General features: G+C 38.1%; 1 protein-coding gene across 7 annotated transcripts in view; it reads right to left on the reverse strand.

Annotated features, from left to right (window-relative positions):
• Positions 1 to 15,355, reverse strand: part of LOC110840039 (dipeptidase 1) — a 375,966-nt gene that overhangs the window by 174,691 nt on the left and 185,920 nt on the right. For 3 of the 7 annotated variants that reach the window (XM_087357057.1, XM_087357054.1, XM_087357055.1), the window contains exon 4: positions 9,062 to 9,112. The exons of the other annotated variants lie outside the window; for them this stretch is intronic. In XM_087357057.1, coding sequence (XP_087213183.1) covers positions 9,062 to 9,112 — 51 coding nt within the window. The remainder of the gene's footprint in view (positions 1 to 9,061; positions 9,113 to 15,355) is intronic. 7 annotated transcript variants of the gene reach the window in all.

A 15,355-nucleotide genomic window follows, 5' to 3' on the forward strand; every position in this document is an offset into this window, starting at 1 on the left:
TAGCCCAAAAGTTTATTTCTGTCTTCATAAGATCTCGCCATTTGGCTATACCCTGAGAAAACTGCATTCAGTCTTCATCCTCAAAGCCTATTGCTTTTAGACCAATTTTAATATTATCCTCTTGTCTACATCTATGTGTCCCAAGTGGTACAGTACCTTCCCGCCCCGATCGCCGTGATGATAGAGGCAGCAGGCACCTGTGAAATTTCGGTAAACTTCTACCAGACTACACGGCGCAACAACCCAGAAGACAGCCATCTTCATGAAAAATACTGCTAGTTTCTGTTCGTTCACGAGAACTTTTTATACTGCTTTCATTACGTAACAGAAGCAACTGCAACAGAGTACAATTACATTACGGACGTCTTGGAATCTACCTCCACACTCAGTGGGCTGACAAATGTTGGGTCCAATACACGGTTCATGTTCTTGTACGATGTTGCGAGTAACAGAGGTTGGCAGGGACTCAGCGGCGGACGAGGACGTGTTCCGACCGTAAATCCAATTCACTGTCATAAAAGTCTCTTCCAGTTCGTTAAAAAATCCAGCCTCAAAGGCATTTACGAACATTCTTATTCAATAATCCCCCCCCCCCCAACAAAAAAACCTGTAAAAGAACTGTTCGTACACAAGAAGATCCCTAAACCGATCTGCAGTGTGTACTGCAAAATTTGAGTAATCTTATAAAACGCACAGGTCTCTGACACACAGATTTTGGATTAGAAAAAAGATTTGGACTTAAGGAGGAAGATCAACACTACAAAACGGTAGATTAATAACTTCCAGACCTCACGTAATATTATCAGAATTATTAAATGAAAACAGCGGATACGTAGCATACATGAGTGAGTCGAGAAAAGTGTGCACGTTATTAGCTAGAAGATCTCAATGAAAGAGAGCACTTGGTACTCCTAAGTGAGAAAGAAGGTTAAAATGAAGTAAAGCTGTCTGGCTACACGCAACACAGACACTTAGTTGGCCGTGGGGGGGGGGGGGGGTTGAGGTATATCTCCTACCAATTCTAGACCTCTGTTCTAAATATGGAGAGGTAACTGTCAGTATCACACCATAGTCCCGCTTTGCCCCTTGGAAGGGTCATCCGGGACCCACTGCAGAGGAAATTGGTTAGAACCCATAGCTGGTGGATGAATATCCCCTGCCGTAGAATCAAACCCCAGGGCACTACCCCGACTCCTTATATAAAATATACCTCAGGGAAAAAATGTGTGTAGGCGTGGACTGGAGTCAACTGGCTCATGAAATTATATTTTACGGACCCTTGTGAACATGGTAATAAACTTTAAGGTTTCATGAAAGGATGAGAATTTGTCCAGCTGAGTTAACTATCGACTTGTGAAGAAAGACGTTGTACTGCACCATGGTTTTAGCTAGTCATCTAACTATGGAATATCAGACCTACACAATGTAATGAAATTTCTAATTCATGGACTTGATCACCATAATAAGATTATGATGCAGAGTTTAAAACTCCATATGTAAAACATAACGTGGATCCCAAAGCGTTAACGTAACATAGTGGGACTGTACTAAGATCTGAAAGTGCGGTGATGGTAAGACAGGCGAAGCGTGAAGCTTTATCAAGAATTGTAAGGCATGACTTTCCCTATACAATTCAGAGTTAGCAGCACTAAAGAGCGACAGATATCTCCCTATGAATAGGGCCTGAACTTTAGAATACGGTATCTCGAGACACTGCAAACAAGATAAACTTATCTTTCACTTTCAGTTGACTGAAATGGATCCAGCATCTACACAAAACCCACACAGTCTTCATCCATTAATCCAAGTGGTGGCGTTAGACAAGTTTGCGGATCATTTAATTTATTTTAAGGGTTATTTAACACCGCTGTTTGAAGCTCAGCGTAAATGATACGGTGATTTATGAATGATGAATAAGGATATGGAAGGAAACTGTCCTGTCTCAATCCAATATCACGACATTTGTCTGGAGAGACTGAGAAAAACCATGAAAATCCCTCAGTCACTTTAACCGGTCCCAGGGCCGAGATGTGAAACCGATACGCGACGAATACAAACCACAGATGGTAACCACTCGGTGGGATCATTACCCAACCATTCCTACACGTTCGGATCGTTACACATTGTATGTATAGTGATGGCAGGGTAAAGGAGGGATTTGGTAGTGTTGGATGCGAAATGGAAGATAAAAAGTGGGCGTCTCCATTATGGTCAAGGCTTTTCTTCTCGAACAAAGCTGAAGAGGACGCAGAAGTGGACGCAACAGACGGAAAAAAGGTACACAACAGCTTTTCCTTTGTTGCGTCTTCCTCCGCTGCCCACGTACGGCAGGACAGGGATGTCCACAAACGGAAATGGCTAGTCCACAACAGTTTTACACCAAAAACGTGGTAGTAATTATTTGAGTCACCAAAATTCACTATTAATAGCCCTGTCATTACTATATATTCACAAAGTATTTGTTTTCCTACGATTCCGAGAATAAAAAGTGAATATTTCCCTAAAATCGTTAAAGAAAATATCTTTCTTCATTTCTTTTAAGAATTAATGAGATTCCTAAAATATTATTTACATGATCCAAGTCACATACTTACAATCGAAATTTTACTTTGGTTACAAAAATCTCGTAAGTATAGATTTTAGCACCTATGGTCATAAAATAAAAACTTTATTTCCATCTTGATGATAGTTTTTAGCTCAACAGGACCCAAATACAGACCTGAATGAATCATTCGAGCACAGAATGACAAGCGTTCGCGACATTTTCCTCAGTCTCTCGGTGTAAATCCGCTCTCCCCATTTTCTTACCGATTCATGATTTATTATCAGGATGTCTAAGGTTCTCACGGCAATTAAAATATCGACGTCGTTCTGGCGGATTGCGTCGTCGTATTGTCTTGTTAAGCGGTTAACACACGGTACGCTAATAACACAACCCGAAAAACCACAATCGACACTTACATATCAGCCATTAATTTCACTCTACGTCATTTCTTTAGCTGATGCAGCAGCATTACACAATCTCAGCATACATTACGTAACAATCAGAAAGTAGAAGCCGGCGTAGCTCAGTCAGTATAGTGAATGGCTACGGACTGGGCGACCAGGGTTCGATCCCCGACGGGCAGAGGATTTTTCCTCTAGCCTCTGCGCCCACCCTGCCTCCTCTACAATGGGTACCGGGATCCTTTCCCGGGGGTAAAGCCGGCCGGGGCGTGATGCTGACCACTCACCCCCATCTAGTGCCGAGGTCAAGGAAGAGAGGAGCTATACCTCCACTCCCCCCAAACGCCTACATGGCGTATAGTGGGACAAACTTTACTTTACTTTAACAATCAGAAAGTAAAGAAGTAAAAATTTTGCTTGGAAGTGTAATTATTGCAATTATTTCTCAATAAATACATCAAGGGAATTCAGATAGACGAAGCATGCAACACGCATGTATGGTACGAAAATTGCAATCAACATTTTTGTCGGAAAACATGAAAGAGTCCCCTTTTAAGACCAGGGCACAGAAAGGAGAATTTGTTTTAAAAATTAACGTAAAGCAACCGGCTGCGAGGATGTAGACTGGATTCAACTGGCTCAGTACGGTCCAACTTCGGATTCAATAAAAAGCAAAGTATTTCTTGATTTGGTAATCGACTGTCAGCTTCGCAAGAAATACTGTATTGCAGAGAGTTGTAAATTCCTTGCTTTGGAGTGAAACGTATGCCAACTGACCCGTATAGCCGTAGATGTTACATTTATCTGACAAACAGCCGACCGGAAACGTTCCAACACTGAAATGTGCTCTGAATTCAACGTCATCAGGCAAAATTACCACAACCGGTTAAAACACAAAAAAGAAATCCAATATCCCACGTCCACTTGAAATTCCCATGCTCTTTGTTCGGTTATCTGTGTCCACGCATATTACGAAAATAAAACACATGGACTTCGCCTTTCTTTCCCTTCTGACAATTTCGCGTGGCTTTCCACAAAGTGCATCAAGTGAACGCACGATGGGGGGCGTTTTGCCTGTCCGTTTATTTACTTCACGTCTTGACCTAATTCAAGGATTCTGATTATAGTTCGTATTAGTGGTGTTCGCTAAATGGTGTCGCAAGAGGTAACACTTTCTTCAACAAACAGCAACACTGAATTTTATATTTACGGGTTTCGCAAAGTTGTCAGCAAAAACATGGATAACTTCCGTAAACATCATTAACCGGTCTATCTTTTTAATGGCGAAGAGCTACCTTTATTTACGGTACGGACTGAAACCTCAAATATTATTTTGATGAGCTTCCGGTACAAAAGGTTAATTCTGAATCGAATTTCTTCTTCTTGTAAGTACAGCGTTAAGTCGCTTCAGTTCTTACCGGTCGCCAAGACCTATTTTAGCTGAAATCAAATAACATCGATTTCCTTAGTAACAACCATTGTATATACAACGGGCGACTTACATCAGTACGTGGGCCCAATTAAGATTTATAACTTTTGTTTTTGATTTTTTATATACCAGCAAATGCAAGAAATGCAATATTTGGCTGCGCACGATGAGAATTCCGTAATTAGTTCCGTTCACAATCCTTTCCGGTTTTAAATAAATTATTCACTTGCTAACGTAATTGACTTCTGGTCTAACAATAACACAGGAAGAACTGCCCCCTTCGTGGGGAATCTGCGTCTGTAACAATAGAATTGAGTGAATAATGTAATATTTTTAAACCCAATAAGGGATGATGATGGAGGCAGCAATGACCTCTGAAACGTCGGTAAACATCTACCATACTACACGCCCCAATAACCCAGAAGACAGAAATCATCAACATAACCCCTGCAAATGAAACAGTTGTTAAATATTCAAAGAATATGTCAAATAACGTTGGACACTCCTGTAGCTATGGTCAATAAGAATCTTCAATCTTCTTGTCACTCCACATTTACAAACCAAGGCGAACAAGTCGTTCGTCATGTCTGCCAACTGTCCATTTTCCTTCATCTTTACAAAACATCCCACGCGGCGCCACAATCTCACGAGCCCATTTGGTAACCCTGCTATTTTTCTATTCACTCCCTTCTGTCACACACACACCTTTTTATCACATCTTCAAACCCATGTTCTATTGCTCATATTTCTGTATATGCTACGACTGTACGAAAGTTTTACAATAAAACACAGAACAGAGAAAATGAAATAAGATTCCAAATTTCGATATTTCTACCGAACGGATTGTGACAGTCTATATCATGGTTTTCATCAGTTCCTCCATAAATGTGCCTAGATAGTGGTTATTTTATGCTACGCTTGGTGACATTGTGATACATATCTCATTTCTTACAGTGACTCCGAGTCATTACGCTCTTCGGTGGATTTCTATTGAACCCCCTAAACACATGCCCGATCTTCAATCCATCAGTTGGTTCATAAAATAGCTGACTATTATTTCTGCGGCCAACATCTTCGTTAATGCAGTGTTGTAGTTCCTGTTCACTGGTAAATAAAATTTATAACTTATAATTCATTACTTTTAAACACACAATGCAATTCGGAAGACCAATATGACAATGGTAATGGTGACTGATAGAAAAGTTAAACGCCTGCACAAGAAAGTTTCGTAGAACCAAATAACAGAAAAGCAAATGCTAACCAAAGTTCTGAGTGCCACATAAACAAAAGAACTCTCAGACGCGAAGATGTCGTGGATAAATCCACAAGAATCACAACATGAGAGATCCCACTTCGAAATGTTTCTTCGACTTCTTTATATACAAGTGAAAGTCTGATAGTGGCATTTTTTATTATTATTCTTCAGTTGTTATTTTCATCCGATCTTCTTATCAATACTATTCTTCATCTGGCAACGTCTTTTAGAAACAATTACGATCTCATCTTAAGAAAATTGCAGGGTGTAGAGGGAGGAAAGATGTGCCAGGGATTTGGATTCTGGCCAGAGGAGAGAAGAACGAAATTAGGTCGACAACAGAATCTGGGAAGTTTGGAATGGAAAACAAAAGCAGCATACTGAAGGAAAATGTCAGAGAAACCAGATTCTTGGATCGAATAACGAATTCCCATAGTTTTGTGGACCATAGAAAATTAAAATTTGGGTGTGCAATGTCTGTTTCTGTCTGCCATTTTGACAGATCTATCCATATGACGCATTACAATAATATAGGAGGTGCTTGCTAAACTTTATGAATAATGGATATAAATGTCTGCTCTATTAGATCACACCCTCTGTTTGTGACAAGAGACATTTGTTCCAGGATTGATTTCTAATGATAATAACTTTCGGTTTGATGTATTTAATTTCATTCTATAATAATCCACATGATGAAGTTTAAAGTGATCCTTTCTTATTACCTGTTCACAGTAATTTATTATTTGTATTGCTGGTAAGCTACAGAGAGACTAAATAAATTCATAACCGAATGGTCAAACTTGTTAATCGAGATATTTCCTGCGTAGCGTAAAAAAGGATTATCGCATTGGTGTGCAACTCATATACCGGTATTACGTAGTACATATAAGCCTATAGATGTTCATGACAGTGTTTGTATACTTGGTTCTTATGATTTAATGGCGCTATTTAAAATATACAGCTCTACAGCATATAATGAGAAGGAAAACGGAATTTTGGCACACGAGTGCGTATGTCGTTGTGGTATTTACAGTTGCAAAATTTGCCAATTACTTTCGCCATGCTTATATGTCCGTATGCCCACAGGTAAAAACACGAGATTGGCCAACAGGATTTTTACAAAATTTAACACAGAAACGTTACAATAAAATTTACCAACATATTTCATTCTTTGTTAAATTCGGACAATAACAATCATATTACATAAATACCCATATTTGTTTCAACGCGCAAAAATGACTATATGGGGAATCCCCACCCAGAAACATCCCGCGTAGGAAATCGCTACCGGTGGAACGTAACAGATTTATAAAGGTCGAAGGACAACTTCTGGCAAAGACACAAGAACTGTTACGTTCCGCGTATATTTTTTTGCGTGTCAAAATTATTATCCACATATTCTCCTGGAGATATTGGACGAAGGCGATAGAAACTTCAGACAGAATTGCTAGAAATGTAGACGAGGTACAAGCCAAGCATCGCTGGAATGCAATCGCAGAGGAACACGACGCTGCCCGACGCCTAAGATATTAATCTTTAGAAACTTCGTATCTATTTTCCGTCAGTAACAGTTGATATTCAGGAAGCAACAGAGCTGTGGTATATGAAATTGAAAAGTCACGACACAAATGTCAGCCATTCAGAAAATGGCGCGACATGAGAAATATAACGATGTAAGTTGAAAACTTGCACCTCAGCTGGTGTCATTCAGAACTTCGCGACAGCTGCAGGATGGGAGATGTAAAGATTACACATATGAAATCTCGCCCGTAGGAACGCTTCAATGTAAGGCGCAGACATAGAAAAAGGCAATAAATGTTTGTATAGTAGCCATATTCAATATATTAAATACCCTATTTGTAATCTGCATTATCACTAACATTGCCTTTTAACCACATAGATTTCACAGCGAGCAACTGAGCAATAATTTCGAATACTTGATTGTAAATCTAGTTACCGTGACCTATTTAAATTTAGTACCGCAATATTTGCACGAAATGATTAAGTGAAACTACCTAAACATTAATGTTTCTATTTAATTTCCCATCCACTATATTACAATTAAATGTAGTTATTATAATTTCTGGGACATATTATGAGAAGGAATGGGTTACTGAGTGATATCATCGAAGGCCAGGTTAGAGGAAAGCGAGGACTGGGAAGAAGACTGATACAGCTAACCGACGATCTGAAACAAGGAAAGAAGATGAAGTTTCAGGAGTTAAAACGAGAAGCTGAGAATAGGGTAAACTGGAGAGCTCTTTTTGGGCAGAGCAATGGACCTGTCGTAAGACAGAACACTGAATAATAATTATAATTTGTTATTTGGAAAAGTATTTAATCTACTTCAATTTTGGTCAAATCAGATTGTATTTATGCTTCATCAAAAGGGCATTTATAATGTATACAGTGGCATAGGCGTAACGCTATTAGACATGGCCTTCAGTTTTGTGTGCTGCAGTCTGAGCTATGGCACGGCGTAATAACATACATGAATTTCTTCATATCATTACGCTACAACGGATATACTACGTGGTCGATGTATCACATCATACTGACGTCAAAACACATCTAACTGCAATCAACATAATCAACAAAGCAGATTGTATATAATCTTAGAAGGATAATGTACATTAGACGAAGGCCAATCATGGAACATATTTTGAATTCCACTCAGTAATATAGTTATGTGACCTTAAACTGCCCTGTCGACTACTTCAGGGGCTACAAAAAATGTCTAAAGCCCAGTGGTAACGATACGTACCACCTGCTTTAACAACCAATATTTTTGTATTTTACCCACGAGTATCTATGAGTTTCTGATTTATATATTTAATTAGCTAGTATTGGTTGGTAGACTGGTTGATGATCATTTGTTTTTAAGGGATTCTGGGTCTTATGGGATAATATTTGTGACTGTCTATTTGCAACTTCAGATATTCCCGCCATTCTTGACGGTAAATTTACTACTTTCCAGTATAAAAGCCAATGATTCACGAAAACTGCATTAACCGATTGATGTTTGTAACACAGACAAGTGTTTTCTTCGCGGTAGGAACTGAATGTTTAAAAATTATTTAGATGAGTTTTGGCTTCAGAGGGTTAAATGAGTGTGGCGTACAGATGAATAACTTATCAGGAGGAATCCTATGTGCTAGCAGAAAAATCTGTTCCCGTGCAAGACTTTTATCCAACGTGAGCAAACGGTTCATTTCATGCAACGAGTATGTTTAGCTTTTAAAAATAGAGCGACTGTTGAAACGGAGATGAAGTGTCATTTATGGAGACACGGACAGAATTATAAAACGTTATAGAAAATCTCACTTTAAACTGTTGAAGGACAAACTCAATTTTAAATATTTCTTTCCTTAGTTTCTTTTAAATTTAAATGACTCTATAGCACACTACGAAAAAAATAAATGTGTACTTACTGGGTCGTTTCTTCTTTGTCGTATGTAATCCAACGAGAGTGAAAAACTCACCTGTAAATAAGCTGTGTGTAAGTAAAGTCATATTTAGTTTAAAATAATTCAGCCATTTTCTCAGAAGTCAATAAAAACAAAAACAAACGAGTAGAATTTTTAATTGTCCCTTCCCGTTCTCATCCTTTCATGGAAATCAGTAAACAGCAATAATTATATATTAGTAAGAATGTCGTTCCATCATTGCTGTTGTAATTCTTAACATACAAAAGAATCACACAGGCCTACAATCTGCATTCAACTGAAAGTGGAGATGATCTTTGGGAGAGGCAGTGAGTTGATGGGAAGTTGTAAAGGAATTGTTGTCTCAAATACGAAGAGAAGAAAGCAATATATCTGGACGAAAGATTCTCTGTTAACACTTTTAACAACATGCATATTAACAGTGCAATTAATTTACATCCTTAAATAATTCATGCAATATGTTTTAAAATGCCACAAAGCAAACGCTTTTTCATTATACAAAGCATTAGTGAATGTGCCAAGTTAATATTTATATTATTAAGGTAATCAAACACGGAAAATTAGATGGATTTGACACGTAGCACGAACGGGAGATACGAAAAATAAAATACTTTAGACAAATGTCTAAAGACGAGAGACCACTTAGGAAACATTTACGTACAGTGCAGACTAACAGACCCTACTTGTGGATGTCATGTGGTTTGGATTCATGTGATCCAGTGCAGTGTTCAGTGGAAGGATTTTGCGAACACGGTAATGAACCTTTGGGCCCAATAAAAGGCGAGGATATCTTGATTATCTAAGCAACTGTACGCTTCTAAAACAGAACTTCTTTTACAGACTTCCTTTTTAGTGACACCGATCTTCATCCGATGACATGCCAGAATAATCAAATTATGTCATACTATTAAGTGTACGTCTTCCAGTCACGAAGGTAGGCCTATATAAGAATATTAACCTATACTCTAAAATGTATACAACAAAAGAGTATCAGTTCTTCGTACAAAGAAAACTTCGTTGCTACAGACATGACCATGCTGTGTATAGCAACTGTTACCAGGCTTCCTTCAACTTCTGCCCTCTCGATATATATAACCTTATCTTATTGGTGGCATTCTTAGGAGGAAATAAAGGTGATGACAGTCAACAAGCTGAAGCTGTCAATGTTATGGGTCCAGCTGGCGCTGACAGGAGCAGACAATGGGGAATACGAAGCAAAGATAAAGATGGAAGGGGGATAAATTGACAGAACAGAAACAAACAGAAAAATTCTGGGATCAAATAGGAGCAAGGTACAACATTTGTGCTTTCTTTCATTTAAATATTTTCTAATATATTCTTAACTTACGTCACTCTGCCTCTTCTTCCTTCCTGTCACAGAACTTCTTATTTAGAAACCTTACTATTGGAATGGTATTAATATGTGACAAAATTGTGTAACCGTATAGTCTAGAATTAAATGCCAAAATGAATGTGCGCATGTAAAAGGAGATAGGGATTAGCTCTATCTAGTGGGCCCAACTGTGTAGGAACCTGAAGACGGAGATAGAGTCCCATCTCCGAAACGTCGTTTTACGTTTTATATTTACTAGACGATGGATGATATCCAAAAATTTTATTCTATAGTAAAGTGTATCAGTTATTTAGACTGCCATATTGCCCTATGAACATTCAGCGTTGGTTACAATATAATTAACTGATTTCGAATTTCAAATATCAGGGCATGAAACCAAGTAAAATAAAGTTTCTCTAATTCCGTTCCCAAATTGAAGCCATGCATCTTCGAACATGAGCCACTAAAGTTATACAACATATCGAACAGGCGAGTTTAACAGGTTAACACAGGCAGCAGGCACCAAGTCTGCCTAAGGAATTAGCTTCGAAGTAAGCTTTGGGGGGGGGGGGGGAATGTGTACTTTGGGGAGGGATGAGTTGGTGAAGTGAAAGGGTAAGTTGTATGAGAGGGTGGAGGAGCCAACAAGGTGAAGTTTAGGAAAGGCTTCGGGTGTGTGAGTTTAACGGAGACTGAAGTATGTGGTGTAAGCAGAATAGGCCCAAACCCAATTACGCAATTTGCTATGGGAACAAAATACAGTACTTCTAATTCGAACTGCACTAAACCGCGGTCGTAAACATCGTTCAAACTTTGCTTATAAATTTATTTGCTTTGCGATAGAGTTGTAGATTATGAATGCTGTATGCCCTGAGGAGAAAAAGCCAACAGTAAAAGGCAAATATACACAGTGAAATGTTCAATGCCATCTAATTCTTTTATTATGCAGTCCCCCGCCACCCATTAAAGCCTCTTGTGCTGGTCTTCTTTCAAAAGCTTTGTATGAAAACGCAGGGCTACCGCATTGTATGCTGTGCATTAACCGACTAAGAGCCATCTGCTGGTTTGATCGTGTACAACCTTTGTAAAAAAACATTAGAATGGAGTCCAGCCACGATCAGAAATAAAGGTACTGTGCGGATCTTGGTATATCTGCAGTACCAAAGGTTTTGGTTTAAGTGGATAGGATTGAGTTCATATAATTTGAGATATGTGAGGTGAGTTGTGGAATTTGCTACAAATTAATGCAAGTTGCGTTAACTACAGGTAAAATTTTATGTTGCCACAAAAATTTGCGCCCTGGAAGAAGAAGAACAAAAATGTCGCAATTCTTTATCTATGACGGGCTGTTACTAAACCATGTTCTTTACACTACAGTGAATGTTATTTGGGGGGAGCGGTAGGAAAAGTTTCTCCAGTACTACAAGAAACTGGAATCAAGGAAAGAAAAACACCCTGTTTTCGCTGTCATGTCACGTGGAAAATGAATGAATGGAAATTTATTTTGCCTCCAGAAACATTAATGAGAAATTTTAAATTAAACCATAATTATGTAAAATATCAAACTGAAAGAACTAATGACACAGCTTGTTAATTCGAATAAATAGGATTGAAAATTGTACAGTATATTTAAATGAAAACACAAATCATAAATACGACATTATAAAGTAGATTATACATTAAAATTGTGATAGGACAAGGTCACTAGCTTCCACGTATTCTCAAATTATTTCTCGCAGCCATTTCCCTCACGGCACTGCGCAGCCTTTGAAGTTTAAAAAGTGTCACTAAAGAAACCAAGAAATATTACAGGCTACATTTTATGTAAGAAAAACTGAAAAAAAGTTTTTAGAACTTTTCATAAATATAAATGAAACTTTATAAGACACAAGTGGTATGGGAGTGCGTAGATTGAGAATGTTCTCTCTTTGAGGCTTCCTACTGCAGCGCCTCTGGCGACATTTCAACATTTCAACATTTCAACGTTAGTCTAATAAATCGAGTGCAAATTTTACTGTCATCTTTCTTAAAACCTTCCTGTTTCCGAAGCCTAAGGCGAAAATATTCTATACTTCATAAGAATAGATATGCATGAAATTCTATGCATCGTATCGTCACTTGGATCCCAACGCAGATACATTAATGACCACACCAGACGCTTAACTTTCGCCTTTCGTTATGCTGCGTATACTTTTTTATCTCGTCATATAATGTTTTCGAGTCCACTTTATAAATCAGATTTATTCAAATTAACTTGCTCTTTTAACGCACTGTAACACAAAGACCATGTAAAAATTCAGTTCCTTCCTAAAAGAAACACAAAGCTTCTCCATTAGAAAGATCAACAGGTTAATAAATGCTGCTTAGGGACACACACGGTTTATTCTGAAAATCATAAAAAACCAGCACATGCAATCTGTGGGTTAAATGCAGAGTTACTGAATGTTAAGTAGGTACCACTGGTTCTTAAAACAGTGAAACCTAATCACGTGTCCTTCCGCTGATGCCAAACGGAGAACAACGGATTCATTGGAATAAGAAAGAGGCACGACTGTTCAACGTCTCATTCGAAATGTTTCGTTTCTTGTCCCTCCCTTTATGGATATTCGGTGACTACTTAGAAGCATCTTGCTTCTATTTGCCTCAATTTTCAACTCATGAAATCTTTCCTCAGTACACAACAATACGATATATAAAGCTACCGTATAGTTGCCTCAACATACACGTACAGTCCACAGACCAGGAGAAAAACCCTGCTAGGAATGCGATATACGCGCATGCGCAAGATTTCGCGGTAATGACGACCCATCCTAAAAGCATTCGTTCCACAACCACTGAACGAACAACAGATAACAATCTTTCATGTGTTCTAATGGGTACAGCTTTAAGATTACCTCACAGTGGCATAGTGATTTAATCTAGAATATTATCGCAACATCCGCGGAACACATTAGAGGTAAACTAATTACATGCTACTCTTAACTGCTTGATGTTTTCAGTCTGTGTGTAGTAGCGTAAAACTCTGACGTATCACACTTCCCACCAATAGCAGCCCTCTAGTCCAGCTGATAAGAAACATTCCCTCTGCACCGCACCAGAAACGACTTCCACCCACACGACTTTTCTCCTGGTCTGTGGATAGTACTTACTACACCTGAAACCTAAGTCAACGTGCATCAAGATACAGCAAACACCTCAACTTACCACAGTTACCTCCGATTATATTAATCTAATCCATCTACAAACACTACTACACAAATACACAAAGACCTGACCGATCATTAGCTGAGTGGTATACCAAAGTTTTAATTCCACTTTACTACACCTGAAGTGATTTAAAGTGAAGTGCAATTTCATTAAACATATCCGCTGCGAATTCTGTTGGGTTCAAGTTTTAAATTTATTTAACTAGTATTTTAAATCATGAACCACGAGGGGGATTTATATATGAGACCTATGAGCAACTTCTATCCCACTGCATGGGAATTGCATGAACAACACACAATGCACCAGGCAGGAGAGTTTTCAAACCCTGTAATTTTAATTTATAAACGATACAACTAACAACCCAGCCCAAAATTGGATACGGAAAGAGGTTAAATTTATTACGTAGGTTATTTTGAGGTGTACCTTTACAGAACACAATACCTGTCTACATCTTACAAGGTCTACGTTGAATAAAATAAATAATAATAATAATAAATAATAATAATTTATTTACATTCCATGGATCCATAAGACAGTCAGGTGACAATAGGATGTGGAAAAAGTCATAATAATAAAAATAATACAATTTTATTTTATTTAGTGTTCTGTCTGACGACAGGTCCATATGAACAGGATCCTTCGATCCCTTTCTCGGACTGGGACCTGTTCATATACGTTCTTGGCAGATGATCCAGAAGTGGTTTGCCATTGCCTTCTTCTGTGTGTGAATGGAGTAATTATTGGGATGCCACGGAGAAACCGGGAAGCCCCCGGAGGAAAACTCCGTGTTGCCTAGACCACGGCCTTGCCCAATAATACAATACATATTATAAAGTACAATTCGTACTATTATATAAATTTCACATAATACAAACAAAGGGCTCACCTAAAGTAATAAGTTACAAATACATCTACCCATTACACATAAGAAAAATTTATCATTTATTTGTAAACAACATAAATTCATTGACAGAGTAAAAGAAGTGTGTAATTAAGTATCTTTTTAATGCTACCTTAAATTGCTCCTTCTTATTTACAAGACTTGTGAGATTTGATGGTAGACTGTTGAAAATTTTGATTTCTGCATAATATGCACTCTTCTGAAAACATGAGAGGTTGGCAATTGGTCTATGAAGCCGATTTTTATTCCTTGTGTTGACACTGTGTATAGCAGAATTAGTTTGAAAATGTTCTTCGTTATTTACAATAAAGTTCATTAACGAGAATATGTATTCACAAGGTAGAGCTAAGATCTTTAATCTCTTAAACAGCCTTCTACATGAAAACCTAAACCTATTTAATCGGCAACTTAAGATAGGAAGTAACAGGATACTGGAGAAAACTGCACATTGAGGAGCTTCATAATTTGTACTCATCATATTTTAATCAAACCAATGAGGAAGAGATTGGTGAACCATGGAAGAGACAAAAATGTATCCGAAGTTCTGTATGAAAACCTTGAGCGAAGAGGGAAAACGAAATCTATGGATGGTTGGGACGATAAGATCCATATCTGTCTTATCAACATACAACGTAAGAATTGGATTCATCTGGCTCTGAAGTTTAGTGGCGAACATTAATGAACACTTCAGGTTGTAAAAGTGATAGGGAATTTCGGAGCGAGATTAATCCAGCCCACACTTTCATGCTTTATTTAAAGACGATCAATTTGTATTTTACCTTCTCCATGTAGCCATATTCTTTTCAAACTTGGTATCTTCTCTTGAGACTTCAATAAA

The sequence above is a fragment of the Zootermopsis nevadensis genome, unplaced genomic scaffold, assembly GCF_977971745.1.
Source record: "Zootermopsis nevadensis isolate Lab colony 2312 unplaced genomic scaffold, Znev_1.0 Znev_ptg000028l, whole genome shotgun sequence".
NCBI lineage: Eukaryota > Metazoa > Arthropoda > Insecta > Blattodea > Termopsidae > Zootermopsis > Zootermopsis nevadensis.